Source organism: Suncus etruscus, chromosome 8 (genome assembly GCF_024139225.1).
Source record: "Suncus etruscus isolate mSunEtr1 chromosome 8, mSunEtr1.pri.cur, whole genome shotgun sequence".
Lineage (NCBI taxonomy): Eukaryota > Metazoa > Chordata > Mammalia > Eulipotyphla > Soricidae > Suncus > Suncus etruscus.
In genome coordinates this window covers 116,739,494-116,760,995 of record NC_064855.1, presented here as the reverse complement: position 1 = coordinate 116,760,995, position 21,502 = coordinate 116,739,494, and the positions used below count along the sequence as shown (strand labels likewise).

Sequence of the window (21,502 nt, the reverse complement as noted above, 5' to 3'; positions counted from 1 at the left end):
TAGGCACACTAAAATGGGAAAATACTATACATACCAATAAGTTCTTATCTAATAGATATGGGAACACACAAATCTTGTAGTGCAATGGGACCTTACACCCTGAACATTGACATAAAGACCTGGCACAGGCCTCAGAAGAATGGGCACTCTCCATTCACCCCTGATCTAGAGAAGACATCTACAAAACATCCAAGGTTGTATATAACATCACCTGGAGGCATTCTTCTACCAGGGAAGACCCTACAGCTGCTCTGACATCGATCTACTCAAAAGAGACTTCCCTTAACACTGAGAAGACTTAACAAGAACAATGACCTGCTTACTGGACAGGGATTGCTGTATTGCCCCTTAATTGTGAGGTTTGTCTATAACATCACCTGGAAGCAATCCTCTACCACGGAAGACCCTACCACTGCTCAGACATTGACCTGCTCAAAGGAGACTTCCCTTAACACTAAGAAGACTTAACAACAACAACCTGCTTACAGGACAGGGCTTCCTGCATTGCCCTTTCATGGTGAGGTGAAACGAGAAGACACTCCACATCATGACTTCAATGTAGGATATGCAGATTCCAGGATCTTTAATACAGAAACATGATACCAACAACAGAGACTGTGTGAAAAGTGTGTTGGCACTATGGATAATGTCTTGGGTTGGATAATAACTTGCCTGAAGCCTAGAGTTGGTCTTATGCCAGGAAACTTCAGGGGTAGGATCTCTTTGTATTTAGGCCAAGGTTATTTCTTTTTATGCCTCTCATATTTTGGTGGGCCTATGCAAACAACAATTGCCACTCTAACACCGTTTTTACTGTGCTCTTTGACTCTAATCCCAAAATAATAACCACTTAAAATTTGAGGTTAACTTAAGCTAATATGCATGTACATGGAAATATAAAAAATACTATGCCTCTAATGTTTAAGGAGTTACATAAGTTTTATGGCTTTAGATTGCCTGTGTGCTGTAAAGAAATATTATAATGTGTTACAATCTGGGGACTTGAGGGACAAAGTAATTGTACATGGATTCTGTTTTATTTATCTTAACGTTCTTTGGCTGAAAGTTCAAAGTTAAGATATCAGCAAGGGGACTTCTTCTGAGAATTATGTTATGGGTGATTGTCCTTCCACTGTAACTTTACCTTGTCCTCTTTCTTTGCATCTTTTGTTCTCATAATTCAAAATTAAAAAATTAAAAAAAAAGAATTTTAAAACCAACTTTAATCTTGTGAAAATTGGGATGAAATAAATTGCAAATAAACCATGGGGATTGTCCTTTCTCTTTATCTCTCTCTCTTTTTTAAAAAATTGGATATTTAAAGTAATCTGAAGTAATTTTTAAAAACATTAGATGTAGCATGAGACAATGAGTTAATTAGATTGATGATGTTAGAATCAGGCCTATTTTTGTGGAAGATGAGACATGCAAATATGGGAGAGAAAAGCCAGATATAGTTTTAGGGTATGGATAAGGGCTGTACGTCCTGATCTGAATGAATGGTTTCTTGAAAATATCCATATGTGCATGTAACTGCACATGTGTGATAAACAGCTCTTTGTGTTCAGAATTTTTGCTTTAATACTATCTTTACTGAAAAAAAAGAAGACTGGAGAAATGTTTGATTCTATGGCTGTAGCAAGGTGGTTATTTTGTCTGATTTTATAATGTCAGAGGGTAAAGGATTGCTCAAATAAACCAAACCAATAATAAGATGGGCACAGGAAATAAGAACAGAGAGGATGACATAAAGGGACTCATAGTTTGATTAGGGATATAATCTCAGCTTTGGCACATCTGAGAGCAATAAGAAACCATTGAAAAAGAGGAATTGTAATACTGGGATTCGAATAAATTACTAAGTAAATAGAATACTAATGAACCGATAGATGAGGAATTGTTCTCATTGTGACAGTGGTGAGTGCCAACTGGTAAATATTAAGGGGGTGTTTGAATTTAGAAATTATTATTTTCAATATTAGTATAAACACTGCATAGGTAACTTCTATAAATCTGGGGTAACATTAAGCATGAGCTATTGTACGATGTAACACTAGTTTCAAAGGCAAAATAAGCCACTACTGAGCTGAGACATCAGACGTCTGGAGCAGGCAATCAAAAGTAAGCTAAGGCTGTAGAGCATGAGACCAATCATGAGAACTCATCGGACAAATTGCAAATAAAAAAGTAGCTTTCTAGTAAAAAGGAAAGGAAACTCTGGGACAATTTTATTCAATACTGGTGTCCTATTATCTATAAGAGTTGTTCATATTTAAAGACTGAAAAAGTATGACAAAAATAACCTCACCTCTATCTAGTGTGGAGTCTAGATCAATAAGAAAATAATATAAAGAATATTGATTGGGTCAATTGTTGAAAAATAAAGAACAGAAGGACAGAGATTATAAAGTTGTGTTTTATATTTTAACAAATGCATTTTTATTTGCTAATAAAATAAAACTGTACTTTTTCCTTTAAAATATGACAGCATATTAGGTTCTTAATGTTGAAGTGCCTTAAAATTCCTAAATTAACCCCTTTGACTTATATTGTTCAAAAACCTTAGGGTGTTGGAGTGATATGTCAAAGGGTTGAGAATATGATTTATAGCAGAAGAATAAAGAGCCATGGGTCCCTCCCACCACCACTACCCAGAACAGCCAGAAACCAGAAGGAGCCTCCAGCACTACTGAGTATGGACCAACATCAGAGAGACAAAGAGGAATTGCTAATTAATACAAAACCAAAAGAATACAAGTTACATTACCAAAAGAAGTCTAAAAAACTGGAATGCTTCTAACAATACAAGATAAGATATTATGTGGTGGTGGTTATTGTGGTGGTAGTGGTGATTGTGGGAATGGTGGTGGTGGTGGTGTGTGTGTGTGTCTGTGTGTGTATGTGTGTGTGTGCATGTATGTGGTTGTAGTGGGACATAATGAACTGGAAGTGGAGACATCCTATTTAAAATAAAATATTCCAGTAATGGAGAATGGGGCCCATAACCATTTCTCTTGGTCTCTGACCCCTACATCTGTATCGTGTCTTGGTATTGTGCTAATGTATGTTTTCAATTCACAAATCATTTCAAGTTCATATGAACACATATGAAGACAGACTATACCTTCTTTGGTCTGTAGATGGTTTGGAGATAAAGTCAACTCAGGATTTTCTAGGGAGAAATGTTCCTATTTCCTTGACTATATAGAAGAGTGAAAACTGGAAGTGCAATCCTTGATTCTGTTTTACTTGTCAAACTACCTTTTCTATCAGAGAAACCTATCAGTATGTGAGAAAATATATTTTTACAGTCTTGGCTCTTTGCTCACATAGTTTCCTCCCTTCTCTCCTGGAAGTCCCAGGTCCTTATCTCTTTTCTGAGTTCCAGATAAAACTCTCGTTTAAACCCCATTTACTTTAAATTTACAGTCATGTGTGTTCTGTATTCATATATAATTAAATTCACTCTTTTCTTGAACTAATCTGTCCTACCTTAATTAGATTGCTCTGCTTAGTCCTGGAGAAGATCCCAGAAGAATAAAGGGAAATTTCCTCTTGGTTTACATAACTTTCTTCTGAACATAATCAGCAATTTATCACTATTCATTTTCCACAATCAAAGATCAAGGGAAGGATGTAGCTTGGATGGCAGGACTCAATGTTCCAGTAATGTAAACTTGTCGACCGATGCCTAGCTGACGTTGTATTGTGTATGGAGACTTTTAGCTGGTTTCACAAGGTCTCCATAAGAATTACTCTGAGTGCTTTGAAAATCCACTGGAGGCCAGATCTTATTGGGAAGCAATTGAATTGGTTGTCACATAGAACAAGAGCATTTTCTCATCCAAATGGGATCAAGACATAAAGCTTACATTGAGACTCCAGATACCCTTAAGAGTGCATTTAATTATAGTAACTCTGGCTAGATGCCATTGAAAACCCAAAGCACAGCTGTTTTCTTTGATATCATTTGAGTAATTAATCTGAATAGCTTCTCTGTACATTTCTAAGAAATATCATAAGTGACTTGTAAATATTTTGGTCAACAAAATATTTTGCTGTCATTATAGCCATATTGAGTGTCTGAAATTTTTGTTTGTTTGAAGGCCAGTGCTCAGGGCTGACTCTGGACTCTGCACTCAGGGATCACTCCTAGTAGAATTGAGGGGACCCTAAGAAATGCCAAGGATCAAATTGGATTGGCCACATGCAAGGCAAGTACCTCACCCACTGTACCATCGCTGCTGCTCCAGCATCTGAAATTTTTAACCGGTTTTAAAGGGTTGATTATGTTTGTTGCTAATATATAAATTCAAAGCACCGCTGGTCTGTTACATTTGAATTGCAATCTTTTTAAAAGATTTAATGTAGCATTCAAAAATCAGGATTCACAAATTATAGAAAGTACCATTAGGGTTCTATCTTATGAAACATATTGGAACAGCCAGAGAATAGTAAACTTGCCAGTCTCAGCAGATGAATTTTTTTTTTCTACTAGTTTATCTAAACTTTATTTCTAAAAAAGTATACTACAGTGTAGACTCAATGAGTGGTCCAGCATTTCCTGACAGTCATGTATTTTCATTACAAACCAAAGCTTGGTCATTGATTCCCGGGGCTTACTTACCTGCATTGGAGCAGACGATATCTTGAGAATTCTTGCATATCTGGTTACTTTTTTTCTTTGTCAGGTCACAGTGAGTGGGGTGCTGGCAAGCTTCTCCAGACCAGCCTGCATCGCATTTGCACTTTCCACAGTCACACTTTCCATGGCCTAAGAATGTAACATCCGGTTAGACTCAGCATGTTTTCCAAAAAATATTGTTTAGTCATGGAAGCAAACACAAAGAGTCATTGGGGCTCTTGATGGATTAAAAATTCATCATCTATGTTTTGATCATTATCCTGGCTGGTAGCTGATCATAGATGTTGATATTATAATGATCTTTAGCAAAAGGTAGGAACAACTGGGAAAAAGCTTACTTTGAAACTCCAGATACCCTTAAAAGGGTGTTTAATAACAATGGCTCTGCTTCCAAAGACACTGATCAGCAACCATTGAAGACATGAAGAGATAAGAGCTGGCAGAATCCAGAGACCCCTTCTACACTTAAATGGAACTTGGTCTCAATACATCTCCTTGAATTAAGATATAAATTTAAATACTGCTTTGAGCTAAATACTATTGAGACTCCTAAAGCCTTCTCCATGTAGAGAGAAGCATCTAGGTTCTTTCATTTCCCAGCCTGAGAATGAACTGAGCCAAATACTGGTCCCCACTAGTCTATCATCAATGTTCAGAGCCTAATTGGAAAAGATCATACCCCACTCTATAGATTCAGATAAAATTGAATGCAATGTTGGTTCCCCCATATTGTATTAAAATTCAATGTGATCAGTTTGATTGATAGATAAAATGTCTCCACTCAAAAGACATTAATGGGGCTGAAGTAAGAGCACAGCATTTAAGACATTGCCTTGCATGCAGCTAACCCACGTTTGATCCCTGGCATCCCATATGGTCCCATGAGCCTGGCAGGAGTGATTTCTAAGAACAGAGACAGGAGTAACCCCTGAGCATCACCAAGGTGTGGCAATATATTATGATATTATGATATCTGGTATAATGAAGTATGTGATTTCTTCTTCAGTAACTAGCTTGATAAGTCATTCCCAAAGCTTTAATGTTTAGGAAAAGAAGTCAAAAATCTAAGGTCAGAAGATTAAATTCTAGTAAGGAAGGTTCTAACACTTCCTTATGTAAGAGAAAAAATAAACCAAAATTTTTTTTGTAATTTAACTGCATTTTATAACAGATAAAGGATCAATTGTTCTGAGAAAAGTATCTTACACAAAACTATTAATTTTAATGTGTATTTATTTTAATAATACTTATAATAGCAGTTTAATGAATATGGGCTGGAGGGAGACATAGCATGGAGGTAAGGTGTTTGCCTTGTATCCTTGCATGCAGAAGCACAATGGTTCGCATCCCAGCATCCCATATGGTCCCCCAAGCCTGCCAGGAGCAATTTCTGAGCCTAGAGCCAAATAAAATAAAATAAAATAAAAAAGAATAGTTTTGTTGTAAAAAATAGATAAATATTTCTTAATGAAAAAATTAGGTTCAATAATCAAAAGTCACATTCATTTAAGGTGCACAGAAATTTCTCAACATTTTATGTTCTCAAAATCAACAGTGAACTGCTTGTATTATTGTGATCATGAGCTTTATTAAATCCTGCTTCCTGAAGACACTATGCTTTAATTGACTACACGTTATTCTCAACTATGAGTAAAAGATACATACTCCTAAGCCTGTGTTATTAAGGAACATATATACAATTTTTAATAGTATATACTGTGTATATATATGTTCACATATACGTGTGCATGTTTCTTAATAACATAGGGGTTATATCTCTTGGAGCTCAGGGATTACTCCTAGCTATGTAGTCAGGGGTCACTGCTAGGGTACTGACTCAGGATCCATATGGGGCACTGGGGTTCAAACCTGGGTTGCCTAACTGCATGACAATTTACCTGCCATAATATCTCTCTGCTCCTCTATCAAGGAACTTATAAAACTCAATTGTCACTGATAAATGCATTATCTTCAGAAATGCTCCTTGGATTTTATGTTAAGTTGAACAATTTCATATATGAAATATAGAAACTTGCACTGGTGAAGGGGGGGTGTTCTTTACATGACTGAAACCCAACGAAAATCATGTTTGTAATCAAGGTGTTTAAATAAAGATATAAAATATATACAAACAAACAAAAATAATAAATAATAAATAATAAATAATAATGGAGTGATGTTTCTGGAATTTCTTGACTTTCAACTAATTGTATGAAGGTGAACATCTTCTGAAATGCAAGCAGAGAATAATTATATTACTCAAGAAATCAATATCAAACTGCAGACCTAAAATTCATATTTATGATAGAATGGGATTATTTATCTAGTGCCAAAAGCCATTTCCTGCCATGGCCAAAATCTACATGATGAGAGCCAAATGGCCATTCAGAATGAGTGGATCAGGGGTGTTTGAGTTGGGGAACTCTGGCAGAACCTAAAATTGGTCACTGACTACTGTGACTTTAAAATTCCTCATCATGTGGCTGAGTCCACGTAAGTGTTTTGACTTCTGCTGCATTTTGTTCAAGTTAATTATTCTATTTTACAAACACCACTGTGTGTGTACTCTAATTGCGATGCATTTTTATCCCATGCACATTAATCCGTCACACTGTGTCATTCTGCATTCCTGTCTGTTCCTGCCCGATACTGTCAATCTCAGGCAACTTGCAATCATTTATAAGCTTAAGTGATCTTTCCTGCCAACCATACAGTCTGTTTATAAAGGAATTAAGTCCAATTCTTCAAGTGGCTAAGCATCTTTTGATAAATGGGCTAATTTGATATGTGTAGAAGCTCTTTAATGTTATTAGCGCCTTAAGGTGCACCCCATAAAACCATCACATTTATAATTGAATATCAACTACATCTAAAGGTGAATTTCCAATAAAATCTGCATTTCAATAGTAGAGAATATAGAAATAAATTTAATGGTAAGAGAAATTACAGTAGTGACTTGCTGAATCTCAAATAAAATAGGGCATTTTATTTTTTACATTGGAATGGTCATCTGAGATCATTACTTAAAATTTATAATAGTAGTATGTAGATTAAGAATAGAGATTTTTTTGAAAAGAAGAATATCTAAAATATAGTTGAAAATTCAAAGAACAATAAAGATGATGGGGAATTGAACTCACTCAATGAGACATCAGTCAAAAACTTACAGTCTAAAGTTATTTCATGAAGACCTATTTTCTTTTTTTTTTTTTTTTTTTTTTTTTTTTTTTTTTGGTTTTTGGGTCACACCCGGCAGTGCTCAGGGGTTACTCCTGGCTCCATGCTCAGAAATTGCTCCTGGCAGGCACGGGGGACCATATGGGACGCCGGGATTTGAACCGATGACCTTCTGCATGAAAGGCAAACGCCTTACCTCCATGCTATCTCTCCGGCCCCCATGAAGACCTATTTTCAAAAGTTCAATTATACAAATTCCATGGCTAAAAATGTGTTAAAATTTCACTCTATTCTTCTGTCTAACTGCCGTGATATAATGTCAACATGTTAGGGACCCTGGCATTCTGCCATAAAAATGACTTAATTTAATTTAGTGCATAGTAAGCATATTCTTTCTTACTTCAGAGCTCTTTATAAAAATATGTACCTATAAAACTAGCAATCAATTAGGTAATGCTTCCAGTTTTATTTTGAGCTGACTGGAGGCAAACATGGCTGCCACTATAGCAAAATATCAAGTGACTTGCCTCTATCTTGTTTTAAAACAAAGCCCTGTAAAGACCTCCTTGATTCCATTTACCCCACCATAGAAGTTGATTTCAATAGAAATCAACTTTGGACTGCCAGAGGGCCAAGGAATACCACCCCCCCCCCCACACACACACACCAAAAAAAAAAAAAAAAAGGAAGACATTTGCTTTTAAAGAAGAGGTCAAAAATCTTTTAAACATTTTTAGTTTTGATTCAAGGTAATGAGAGTATTTGCAAACCTTGGGAAAATGGTTTATCAATGGTTGTGGCAAGTTTTTCTCCACTTGATTATTAATAATATGGCTTGAAAAATTATCCCCTCTTGCAAAATATTTTCCTATTGTATATCAGTTTTCTGGTGTCACCAATATGAACCATCATAAAGCCTGGCTTAAAACTAGAGAAATTCTGAAGCCCAGAAATCTGAAATCCATGTGCCAACATTTTGAAATCAGAAATTCTGCCATTCATATTTCTTTCCTACCCTATCTTTATATGACTTTATGCTTTATATGTCTTTGTCTTCACATTATTTTCCTTATGAGTGTATCAGTCAACAAATTTAGCACCTGATCTATTACAACATGATCTCGTCTTAATTTCAATGAATTCTCAAAGGTTACATTCATAGGTACCAGATGTTAGAGAATATCTATTCAAGGGGCACCTAAATTGTTGAGAGGCATAATCTACCACACATGCAAATAAGCTAACCTGAAAAAATTCTTTTTGTTTGTTTGCTTTTGGGTCACACCCGGCAGCGCTCAGGGGTTACTCCTGGCTTTATGCTCAGAAATTGCCCCTGGCAGGCACAGGGGACCATATGGGATGCTGGGATTCGAACCACCGTCCTTTTGGATGAAAGACAAACGCCTTACCTCCATGCTATCTCTCCAGCCCTGATGAAATTATTTTCTAATTCAAATACATATATATTATGAGGACAATTTCTTCTCTTAATTATGAAAACATGTTTATAATCCACTCCTATCCGTGTATGTCTTAGAATTAAAGACACTGAGATCACTGTGGACACATAAACATGGTTCTTGTGCACTTCAAAATTCTGCCAGCCTCCTCTTCTGCATGATTCTCCCAGAATCATCATTCCTTGATGACCAGTTCAACACAAAGAGCTGTGAATCAAGGATGGGAAGGTAAAAAAAAATGGAACAAAGAAAGAGTAGGCACCAAAATAAATTAGGGGGCATTGGGATAAAATGTTCTGAAATCTGGGCCATCTACCTAGGAGAGCAGATATGGGTAAACCCAAGGTCTCATATGGCTACATCACTTAAGCTCATTGACATCCCCCGTGCCTTGACTCAGGAACATAAATAACTACAGGAACCCCCAAATCAGGAGCATTAAACAAGACTCCAAATGCATACAAGAGAAGAGTAGCCACTGGTCAGACCAATGTGAAACCCCAGACAGCCAAATATACACCATTCCTGGCCATCTTCACTGCTCTGGCTCTGGTTCTTCTCCAGATATTACTTCATTTCCACAAGACTGAAAAGTGTTATTAAAATGTACAATCCACCTTGCTTGACAATCAACCTTTTGCCCTTCAAATTAGATTTTGATGAAGGCAAGAGTAAACAAACACACAAAACAAAAAGTCAGAGAAATGGCAAGACAATTCCCTGCCAGAGGGATGAGGATGAAAAGTCAAAGGCTATGTTTCCCCAGCCAGGTAAGCAGATGAGTTATAGTTCTTGAATGGAAACTGCATGGCAGAGGGGGAAATTCAGTCTGTGAGGCTCCTTTCCCCTTAGAGTCTAGCTGCCTTTTGCCATCGCTTTCCAGGGGAACTAACTTAATCTTCAAGTATTCTAACCATCTAATTTCTTAATGTCTCAAAGTGCCCATCTGCAAAATAAGGAAAAATCTGAACAACATAATCCCAGGAACTCTTTCATTTTCAAAGTTCCATGGAATTGGGACTCAAGAAATAGTATAGCAAGTAAGATGTTCGCCTGGTATGCAGACATCCCATGTTTGAACCCTGACACTACATATTGTTCTGTGAGACTAACACGTGTAAATCTTGAGCACCTTCCCCCACCAAATTCCACGGAATAGTCTAAGATAACCTTATTACAAAACCATGTAATTTCTTCCAATAGGAACACAAACTTACTTAAAACAAAGCAATAATAGCAATCAAGTGTTAACTAAATCTCTGCTACAATGGTAAAACAAAGCATTTGGAAACAATCACAACACTGGTAATTAAAACACCAATTATAATACTGTGGATTTCCTGGTGTTTATTATTAAATCATGCTTAGATTGGATACTACTAATATTAGGTTATCTATAATTAAAGTGTTCATACTGAGATGGAATGTCAATTGTCAAAAATCAAGATCCAACATTTTAGTTGATCTTGAAAGCTGAAATTTCATTACATCAAACATACTTCAGATTTGTACAGGAAGTAGATACACACACATACAAACACCCCAAATACTGTAGTGAGAATGAGTCTACCCCAAAGAAGACTTTGTGAACTTCAACTAAGAAAAATATTAGCTAATCCATTAACTTTTCTGACTCATTTCTTTTTAATTTGCTAATGTAAAAAGTATTTCAAGTAAGTATTTCTTTTAGTATACAAAGTATGCCCTTTGGGTTGAATTTTGAGCTATTTGGTCCATTTTTTCCAAAAAAAAAACAAAAAAAAAAAAACTGGCCTTTCCCCCACAGACCTGAAGGCCTATAATAACAGCATGAACTCTATTCACAGGTGTCAGAAGAAAAGAGAGACAGAAAGTAAAGGGCACTCAAGTAAAAGGTCATTTTCTTGTCACCTCTCTACCTTCCAGATTCCTGTTCTGAGATTTTATTCATCAGGAATCTTTACAAAGATTCCTTAGCTTTCTTCAATAAAAACATTTTCAAAATTCTCACCTTCTTTAGCTTTGACCTTTGCTTTGAGTGTGTCAGTATCACTTGTACCAAATGGCAAATTGCTCAAGCCTTAGAAATTGAACATGTGTTAGTCGAGTTCTTAGTCAATGGAAATGAACTGGATCAAATCGAATAAAGCATCTCAGAATGTTGTCAGAATAATAGGAACCCTGAGATGAGTGGGATATAAATGACACTAAAGTAAGTGAAGTTTCATACTAACCAATCCTCTTTCCTGACTAGAAATAACTACATGACAACATATGATTTCAATGAAGAGATGTCCTAGTGTTCTTAACATTTGCTTGAATTTATTCCATTGTCATGCCTCATTTCAGATTATTATTGGAGTCTTTTCACCTTTTTTGTTTAGAATAAGGTTTGTCAATTTTGTGCTATTTTTCAATAAGCATCTCATAGATACATTAAGACTTTATATTACTGTTTTATTTATAGTCTGATATTAGACCTTGGCTATTACTTTTATTCCATTAACTTTTGGGTTTTGTTCTTCTGGTTTCTTGACATGTGAATAGCCTGGATAAATCTGGAAGACATTATGCTAAATTAAGAGTAAGAGAAGTTTTTCTCATAGAAATAGACCAGAATGTTGACTTCTGCTCTTCTTTCATCAATGGAGCTGGGTGACGGCAATATGGGGAATAGGAGTAAAAGGGTACAAAAATATTTATTTTTAGATTATGAAGTTCTGACTATCTAAGGTGGCCATAGGTATTCTAACTGATAATACAGTGCCACATAATAAAAGTTGCTAAGGAAATGCATCTTAAGTTCTGCAAAATACATGAGAAAGTGGATTTGTTCATTTTTTGTGTGAATCCTCTATCACATACATATATTAGCACTGCAAATATTAAAACCTCATAAATGTATGCATTGGTGGAACCTCAAGAGTACTGAATGTGTGTCTGACAAATATTAATAACAGTCTTCAATTCCTTATATGGCTTTTCTTCAACTCAACTTCTCTTGAACTCTGTAGAGACCTATTCCTTGTGACTGTGTTGGAACAAAAGGAGATCACATGCTTCTTCTGAGTCAGTAGGACAGGTTTCAGCAGCTGTAGCTTATGTCCTGCTTCTATGGCCCTCTAGAGAGTCACCAAAAGCAAAGAATAGTACTCTTATCTGAGTTTGTTAGAACTAACTGTCATAACAAAGCATCACAAACTGCATAACACCACTCAATAAACGTGAATCATTTCATAGGGTCAATGGCTATTAAGTAAGAAAAGTTTAGTAGGTTCCTGGTATCAGAGACTCTGAGTAAATCCTTCTGTTGTTGATGGCTGGAAGTCCTTGGGGTTCTTTGACTTAGGGTAGGCTGCTCCTGTCTCTGCCTTTGTCACACATGCCCTTCTCCCTATGCTTCTGTCTTTCCTCCTTGACTTGGAAAGCAAGTCACACTAAATCAAGGCCTACACTCTTTCCACTATGTTTTCAACTTAACCAGCACTTTATTTTCAAATAAGATCCCATGTTAAACTATTAGGTCAACTTAATTTGTTTATTAGAGGTAAGGTAGCATAATGCAACCCAAAATTCCTCTACTTCTTTATCTGTAAAATGCAGCTATCATCATACCGATCTCTCAGACTGTGTTGTGTGTAGAATACATCTAGACACATAAATAAAATACTCAAAACCCACTCTCCGTCATTGAAACGTTAGCTAGTCACTCTATGCTGAGAAGTATCTTAACCTAACTATCATGAGAGCACAATTCTAAAGTCAGAGAAGAGGTACTTTTGAAGAATATAAAATATAAATAAACATCAGGTGCAAGCTGACTCATATCACCTCAGCATATGACATGGAAAGTTTTCATCCAATATTGAGTGTGTGTGAGTTGCAGAGAGAGAAAATGTTCCTAGGGGAATTACAGCTTTTCAGTTAAGTACTAGGTCAACTAAATAATTCAGTGACTGAAAAGTAATTCAAAGACTTTAAAATATGAATTAATGTGCCAGATAATGTATATAATATTTAATATATAATAAATGTTAACACATATTTATATGTGATTTATGGGGTACACAACTGTATTTCTGTGCAGCTTTTGTCAAATTCCTAAAATTTTCATACATTCACACTAGACCTTGACTTTTAATGTCTTCAAAAATTAACAAAAGCATAGGAAACGAAAATAATTTCTCTTTGCTCTTTACTTTCAGAACACAGATCATAATACCAGCTGAGAGTTATCAAAATGCCTTGCACATCATTCAGGGAGGGCACATGGAGATATTTTGGAGGGGACAGGAAACAATAAATATATATTAATTATTATTACATGTTAAAAATATTATATTTTGTATAATTTTGCCCTACAGATTGGTATAAAACACATCCAGATAAAATAAATAAAAGAATATATGTATATATGGACCAAATCATTACTTTAAGGTGTGACAGGAGGTTAAAGCAATCAGTGCACCAATTTTCAAGATTCTACTGCTTTACTATCCTAAGCAGACAAGTAATTAAAATTAGTGGACAATGGAGAGATGGGGGGATGGTTCAAATAAGTTCTTTATCATCAATGAAAAGGAGGCAATAATGAGTGAATTATGTTCCTGCCAAACTCATATGTAGAAGCCTAAGCCCAGGTACCTCCCAATGTGGTCTTGTTGAGGAATGAAAGTCATTGGTCAGTACAGAGACAAATACTTGAGATGAGGTCATGTTGGAGTAAGCACAGTCCTAAATCTATAAGGATAACAATCTTTGTCAAGAAGAAAAATCTACACACAGAGAATAAAGGCAGAGATGAGGGTCATTCATCTAAGTGACAAGGACCATGAGTTGAGAGGGAGAAACAGGTTCTTGCTACTAATCTTCAAACACCATTCTTTTAACACCTTGAAATCATATTTCAAGCCTTCACAGCTCCTTGAAGTTATCTGTCTTCAGTTTGAACAATCAGAGTTGTGGTACTTTACAATGGCAGCCCTAACACCTAAAACATATATCAATTCATATTTATGCAGTTTAGTTTGAAGAAAAGAGTGTCATCTTGTATCATATTCCATACATTTTAACTCACATGCATAAGGAATGACCCATAAATAATGAGAGAAGTTTACCTTCACCTTTGGGGAGATAAATCAATTTGAATCTTTTCTCTAACATACTTAGAACCTAATTCTAAAGATCATGTTAGAAAATAAATATGTCTTATTTTTCTTTCATTGGTCTCTACCATTTTTTCAGTAGAAATATCTGTAGGAGCTGAACTTTACCATGTACCCCTGAAAGATTTAAGGGAGTTAAATTGCTGGGGTGGTGAACACGTAATAGACAAATAAGCAGGGAGGGCACCAGGCAATGAGATATTTCAGGAAAAAATTATCAATATAGAATTTAAGTGAGTTATCAAGTGGCTATCTTCAAGTATCCGTAAGTCATGAAGGTACAACCCAGATGCAGAAACTGAGGCACCAGTCAAAAATGGTGGGAGACTCAACGAAGTGAAAAAATACAAGAAGAACAGAAGGTCATGGTCTTGTCCAGGGTGATAATTTCCAGTGGTCATTGTTGTGGTAACTGTCTTAACAACACTCCCCCCATCATTGGTATTGTCTTTGGGTAATGTCTCATACTATAATTTAAATATATTGCTCATGAGTGCTGAAATGAAGTAAATTGACATATATGATACCCTTTCAATAACAGTATTGGAAACTATAGTGACTAAAAGGAAAAAGGAGTAAAAAAATAGAGAGAACTAGAAAGAGATGTAAAGTATATGCCATAGAGGCCATCTCAGTGGGGAAGGAGAGAAATGGGAGCAAAACTGGGTAAGTTGGTGGCAGAAAATGAACACTAGTAAAGGGAAGAGTGTTGGAACGTTGCATGACTGAAAACCAACTATCAACAACGTTTAACTATATTTTACAATATTTTAATATTTTAAAAGGCCATATTAGATTATGGAAAAAATACATCAAGAATCCAAAACTCCTTTGGACAAGAGTCCAAAATCCTTGGACACACTATAGTAACAGAGCCCCAGATAGGAAAGTTTAGGAGAGACCATAAGCTATCTTTGTAAAGAGAAAAATAACAAAGAATCTCCAAACAAGAGCATGTATTTTTCTTCTTTATTTGTATCTAAACTTAATATTAAAATATCCCATGTAATTGCATTGGTGACAGGTATTGTACATTATATGACCAAAACTCAATCATGAACAACTTTGCAATTGTGAAAAAATAAACTCAACTGTATTATGAACAATCTTATAACCAACTGTGGTGTTTAAGTAAATTTATTAATAAAAATATCAGAAAACTCGATATGTACCTTAAATATTATTGTGAAAGCTATGTAATTCACATATTGGTCACAATAAAAATTATTTTAAAATATTATAAAAACATATGATGAGGCAATTGGTCACTGAGAAACAAACTTGCCTCTCTAGACATTTACATTGTATTTCTCATCTCCCTGGTTTTGGGAAAACAAAATCATTTTCTTCACCTGCAAAAGAACTCTACATCCTTCTGCATTATGAAGTTTTGGTGAGATGTGAAAACAGGCTCCACTACACAGCTTCCTAAAGATTCCCAAATGGCAGATTTTTATTAAAAGTCTGGACTGACACAGACTTGTAAGTGTCACCTTGTATGAGCAACTCATATCGCTGCTGGTCTGGGAATATAGTTTAAGAGGCATGAGTTGGATTCATTCCCTGGAACCAGAAATTGTTTGGAGGACTTAGAGCACCCACATGGGATTCTGGCATGCCAGAGGTCAAGCAGTACCATCTCTTCAGACCCTAGCTACGACTGATCTGATTGGCCACAAGATTGGTCTCGGGGCATTCTGAGCACTGCTTGAGAGATCCTCAAGCACCTCATACAACTAATTCTTATTACTCCAAAGCAATCAAATCACCATCTCCAAATGATGCGATTTTGTGATTATTTGGACTCTTCTTATCTCATTGAAAGTAGTATGTACTACACGAAAGGAGCATGTAGTAAACTAGTTTTCATTCTTTCTCACTGCCCCCAAATTAACACACTCTTACATATTCAATTAACATCACTGGAGATCCCCCTTGTAGCTCTTACTTCCCTATTAATTCAGCATGCCCCAGGAAGCCTCTGCCCCAAACTCTTAGAATGGGGACTCAAGTTGTATATAGTTTGGTTGGCTTGATGGGGAACAAACCAAAATTATTTTCAAGCATGAGGTAGCAGGACACTTTCCATAGTACAAGATTTATCACTGCAAAAGAAATTAATATGAAAACTTTATTGACCTCACCACTATTTATTTAAGAAAACTTTAGTAATGCTGGCATTTGAACAATAAACAAAAACTATGGAGAATTTTAGAAATCCATTTAAAATGGCATGTCACATTGTGTTCCCTTGAAATGCTTTAAACATTAAAAGTTTTACAATTAAAAGTATAAGTGGTAGTATTATCACAGGAACAGGGACTAGAGAGACAGCCCAAATTGCTGTTTAGGCTGTCCCTGGTGGACACGAGTTCAATCTCTGTTCCCAAGCACTCCCAGGCATGATCTCTGAGAACCAAGTTGCAAGTTCAAGCAAGTTGCAAGCACCCAGTCCCTGAGCACTAAGTATGGAGTTGCCACCAAGCACTTCTATCTGTGTCCCCCCCCAAAAAAAAATAATTCCAAACAAAAAGACTATTAAAATATGTTCCTCAGTTCTCTGGCTTCCCGTCCTGTCTTTCATAATTGCTTCTCTGTCTTTGGCTATTTTCTCTTCTTCCCACCTCCTCCATGACCTTTTCTGCCTCTTCACTTCCCCCAACACCCTTAAGGCATCCTGTCAGAAAAACACAAGTGAATCACGACACCTTTTGAGAAGAGAAGGAAAATAAGAGAATCAAGAAAGATTGGAACATTTTCTTCTGGACAGACTTAATGAATCCTAAAGATACCCTTGACATTGTTGAGTCACCCCAGGTTGTAAGCAGGTTTAAACTAACTTGCTTCCTAATTGTTCCATTTAGATATATTTTGTATGCCTGGTATCCTGGGAACAGAAGGTAGGAAGAAAGTTCTTGAGGACTACCAGAGAAAGCTTAAAAAAATGTTAAAATCAATATTCTTTAGGAATAGCTACTTATCCAAGTTTTCAAGATAAAACCAAGTCAGGCTCTACCACATGCCTGGCAAATTTCCCAAGAATAGTAATAGTTCATAAAAATTGTTCGCAGTTCTTGATTTATTGTTTTTTCATCTAACATATACCATGGAGAAATTTTTTAAGAACTGGATGTATAAGACAGGTGCAATTACTGAGTGCTGAGCCAGGAGTAACCCCTGAGTGCAGCCAGTATGGCCCAAAAACCAAAATAGTAATAATAAATTAAATTAAATAAAAATAGAAAGTTGATGTGTGTAGGGGTTGGGTATGGAAGACGAAGTACCCTGGGGTTCATCTTAAGTTCTAAATGTCCCCTGAGCATCAGTTTAGAGATACCCAAGCAATACAAGATGACCCTTGGGTTACCAGCAGTGCATAACCAAACTAACTCCTTAGGTCTTCACATTAAAATACTTCTAGCATTCTGAGAACTGCTAGAAGAGGGTTCCCTACCACCCCAGCTTCTTCCACTGAAAGAGACTCCTCCTTCTGTGGCTTGTATTTGGGCTCAAACTTGAATTGGGTAGGAATTTGATTTCACTCTATCTGAAACTACCTAGATAGCCTGTTGGAGTTTCTTGCCTTCTTATAGACACGAGAAATGGTTCAGGGGTGATGGCCTTTCTCATTTATATGAATTTAAATAACTTAAATAGTAAGTTGAGCCATTTATTAAAGCTCCAGGACAACAAGACAAGGATAAGGTTATGCTTCCATGTGTAGTAGGCTGTGTTTCAGTAGAGAGAACTTCAGGTGAGGGACCCCTGTTTTAATGAGGCAAATATGCCATCTGCTTTGAGGAGATGCCAGAACCAAGTCAAGTTCTCTCTCCAAATATCCCTTGAGGATCAGAAATAAAATCCATCATTGACTATCAAATTATATAGTACAGAGACACAGATCCACAGACAATCATCCCTCTGCACCTAATTTTATCAGTATCTAAGACAGCAGTTATAAACTTTCCTCTAACAACTGTGTCCTGTTTCCTAGTCTATAACTAAAATAACTTAGTCATCTTTATTGAGATACCTAGAATTAATTTTGATAACTTATTGCTGTCAAGATTCTAGAAGAATTTTTTATACATACACCCTTGTCCAACAATATAAATAAACCTATAGTTACAGGATTATAAATAAAATTTATAGAAGACAGTGTATTCAAATAATTAAAATGTTCATAGATACTAACAGATTTGTTTCCAATACTAAACTGAGTACGTTTCCAGCAACAATGTGTAAGGATACTTGCCAACAATTCATAATATTATCAAATAACAAGTGCTGATCTTAGCATTCGAAATGATGTGCATATTTTCATTGGCATATGTCAACAATGAATGGAGTTCAACCAAATATTATCATTGGTTTATAATTTTTGCTTTAAAAACGGTTATTTTATATAAATAATTCATGACAGATAATTTGGTGCAAATTCACATATATTAACTTATAATGTAAAATTATAGAAATGATCAACAAATTGGCTACTATGTTCTCTTATTTCATATAAGAATCATTCTTGTTGTTGTTTTGTTTGGGGGGTCACACACACTGGTGCTCAGGGTTTTATCCTGGCTCAGCGTTCAGGTATCATTCAGGTATCATAAGGCAGGCTCTAGGACCATACAAGATGCTAGAGATCAAAACTGGGTCAGCTACCTGCTAGCCAAGTGATCTACCCATTGTACTACTATTTCATCTCCCCAAAATAACATTTTTCTTATGTTTAGTTGTTTTAGCTATCTGGGCTTAAATTTTTTATGCATACTAGATTTTTATTTAATAATATCAGAAACTTTTATATATAATTGTATTAGATATTTCCATAAGTATCTTTCTTGTTAATGATAAAGACTATGTAGAAGTAATGTACTTAGTTAAAATATAGCAGGCTAACAAATAGAACAATTCTTTAAAGAAAATAAGAGTACATATATTAAAATCATCATAGAATTAATAAGTAATAATTAACAATATGAAGTGACCCTAATACTATCTTTAAAAAGCAAAGCAATTTTGTATAATACATACAAAAAAGAAAATTGAAAATTAGGGGTGGAGTGATAGCACGGTAGTAGGGCATTTGCCTGGGACAGACCTGGGTTTGATCCCCAACATCCCATATGGTCCCCCAAGCTTGTCAGGAGGGATTTCTGAAAGCAGAACCAAGAGAACCCCTGAGCACCACTGGGTGTGACCCAAAAACCAAAAAAAAATTAATAAAACTCAGAAAACAAACAAGGAAAAGAGAAAAATAGATATTTATTGTGATAAAGAAAACACTAAAATGTACACCAAAGATCCATGACTTAATAGAATATACATACAACTACAATATCCTGATATTCAAAATGAACAATTTTATTCATTTTATGATTTAGTTTTGCTTTTTGGGTCACACCCGGTGGCACTCAGGGGTTACTCCTTGCTCTGTGCTCAGAAATCGCTCCTGACAGACACAGGGGACCATATGGGATGCCGAGATTCAAACCACCATCTGTCCTGGATTGGCTGCCTGCAAAGCTAATGCCCTACTGCTACGCTATCTTTCCAGCCCCTCATTTTATGATTTTAGTAGGTTGTACTTTGGATTTATTTCTCTACTGTACAAACATTTAAAAAGATTTTGAACTTTGGCAATAGTCTCATTTTGTGTTTTGTCTAGTTATGTTTTGACTGTTATGTTAATCTGTTTTCTTGTAAAAATAAATTTACTATGATCGAGAGAGAGAGAGAGAGAGAGAGAGAGAGAGAGAGAGAGAGAGAGAGAGAGAGAGAGAGAGAGAGAGTGTAAAGTGGGCAAGAGCACATGACTGACCAGGGATTCATATCCAGCACCACGCATTATGCCCACAGTTCCACCAGGAGTAAAACCTGAGTGCAGAGCAATGAGTAAGCCCTGAGTATTGCTGGATGTGATCAATAAACAAAAACAAAAACAAAACAAAAACATTCAAAAATATCTGTTGATTGTATACATCACTGAATTGTGGGTGCTATAAAAGTGCCCTTAATGAGTTATTTGCATTTCGTTTTGTATTCCTATAAAATTCTTCATCTTTCTTTTCCTTTTTTTTTAAATTTTTACTAAAGTTCCATTTATTACAACAAAGATCATTGGAAAATACAAGTAACCGAAAAGCACATATGGAACATAAATACATATAAAATCTCTCGGTCATGATTCAAGATGATATTCTATCATTTTGACTTATATGCTGCATAAACAAAATAGAAATATTCACTCACAAGACAAGGTAAAATGCTGTAATTTGAAACAGTATAGCACAGATAGAAGTATAGTCATCTATGCTAAGTACAGTGTGCTTTAAGAAGAAATACCAAGGGCCCGGAGAGATAGCACAGCAGCAGTTGCCTTGCAAGCAGCCTATCCAGGACCAAAGGTGGTTGGTTCGAATCCCGGTGTCCCATGTGGCCCCCCGTGCCTGCCAGGAGCTATTTCTGAGCACACAGCCAGGAGTAACCCCTGAGCATTGCCGGGTGTGACAGAAAACCCAAAAAAAAAAAAAGAAGAAGAAATACAAAACACAAATTTAAATACAAAAACTGTGACTCATAAATAATCAAAACAAGCAAATATAAAATTAAAATAATTCTGACCTTGATCTCTTTTAAGGTGAAGATGTGATCATGTGTTAAAGAAATCAAAGGATGAAGGAGATTTGATGAATTATAGTGGAGATTAATTAGTCTTTTGTGTTGAATGTGGTAACATATTTAAACAGGTGTAAAAATATACTCCTAAAATATAATCACACTTTTAAAAACCAAATTTACCTAAAAATATAAGTTAATGAATATAATATTAATCACATTTCCTGACACATAAAAATAATAAATAGCTTCTAAAATAAAATAAGCCTTATAGCAGCAATATACTTGGTTAATTTATCTATAGAAAAACAAATTCATATGGTAAATTGTATGCTAATATTTTAATAGCAGAGAAAAATAGAAACCACTCAATAGTTCTTAACTGAACTGCTAAAGAAATCTGGGCATTTCCATATGATGAAATTTACATAGTATCAAATAGTGATAAAAAATAC

At 35.6% G+C, this 21,502-nt stretch overlaps 1 protein-coding gene across 1 annotated transcript in view; it reads right to left on the bottom strand.

Moving 5' to 3' along the window:
- The window catches only part of ITGBL1 (integrin subunit beta like 1), a 276,453-nt gene that overhangs the window by 137,021 nt on the left and 117,930 nt on the right, over positions 1 to 21,502 (bottom strand). Inside the window, exon 3 of the mRNA XM_049778625.1 lies at positions 4,628 to 4,774. Within this exon, the coding sequence (XP_049634582.1) occupies positions 4,628 to 4,774 (147 nt within the window). The remainder of the gene's footprint in view (positions 1 to 4,627; positions 4,775 to 21,502) is intronic.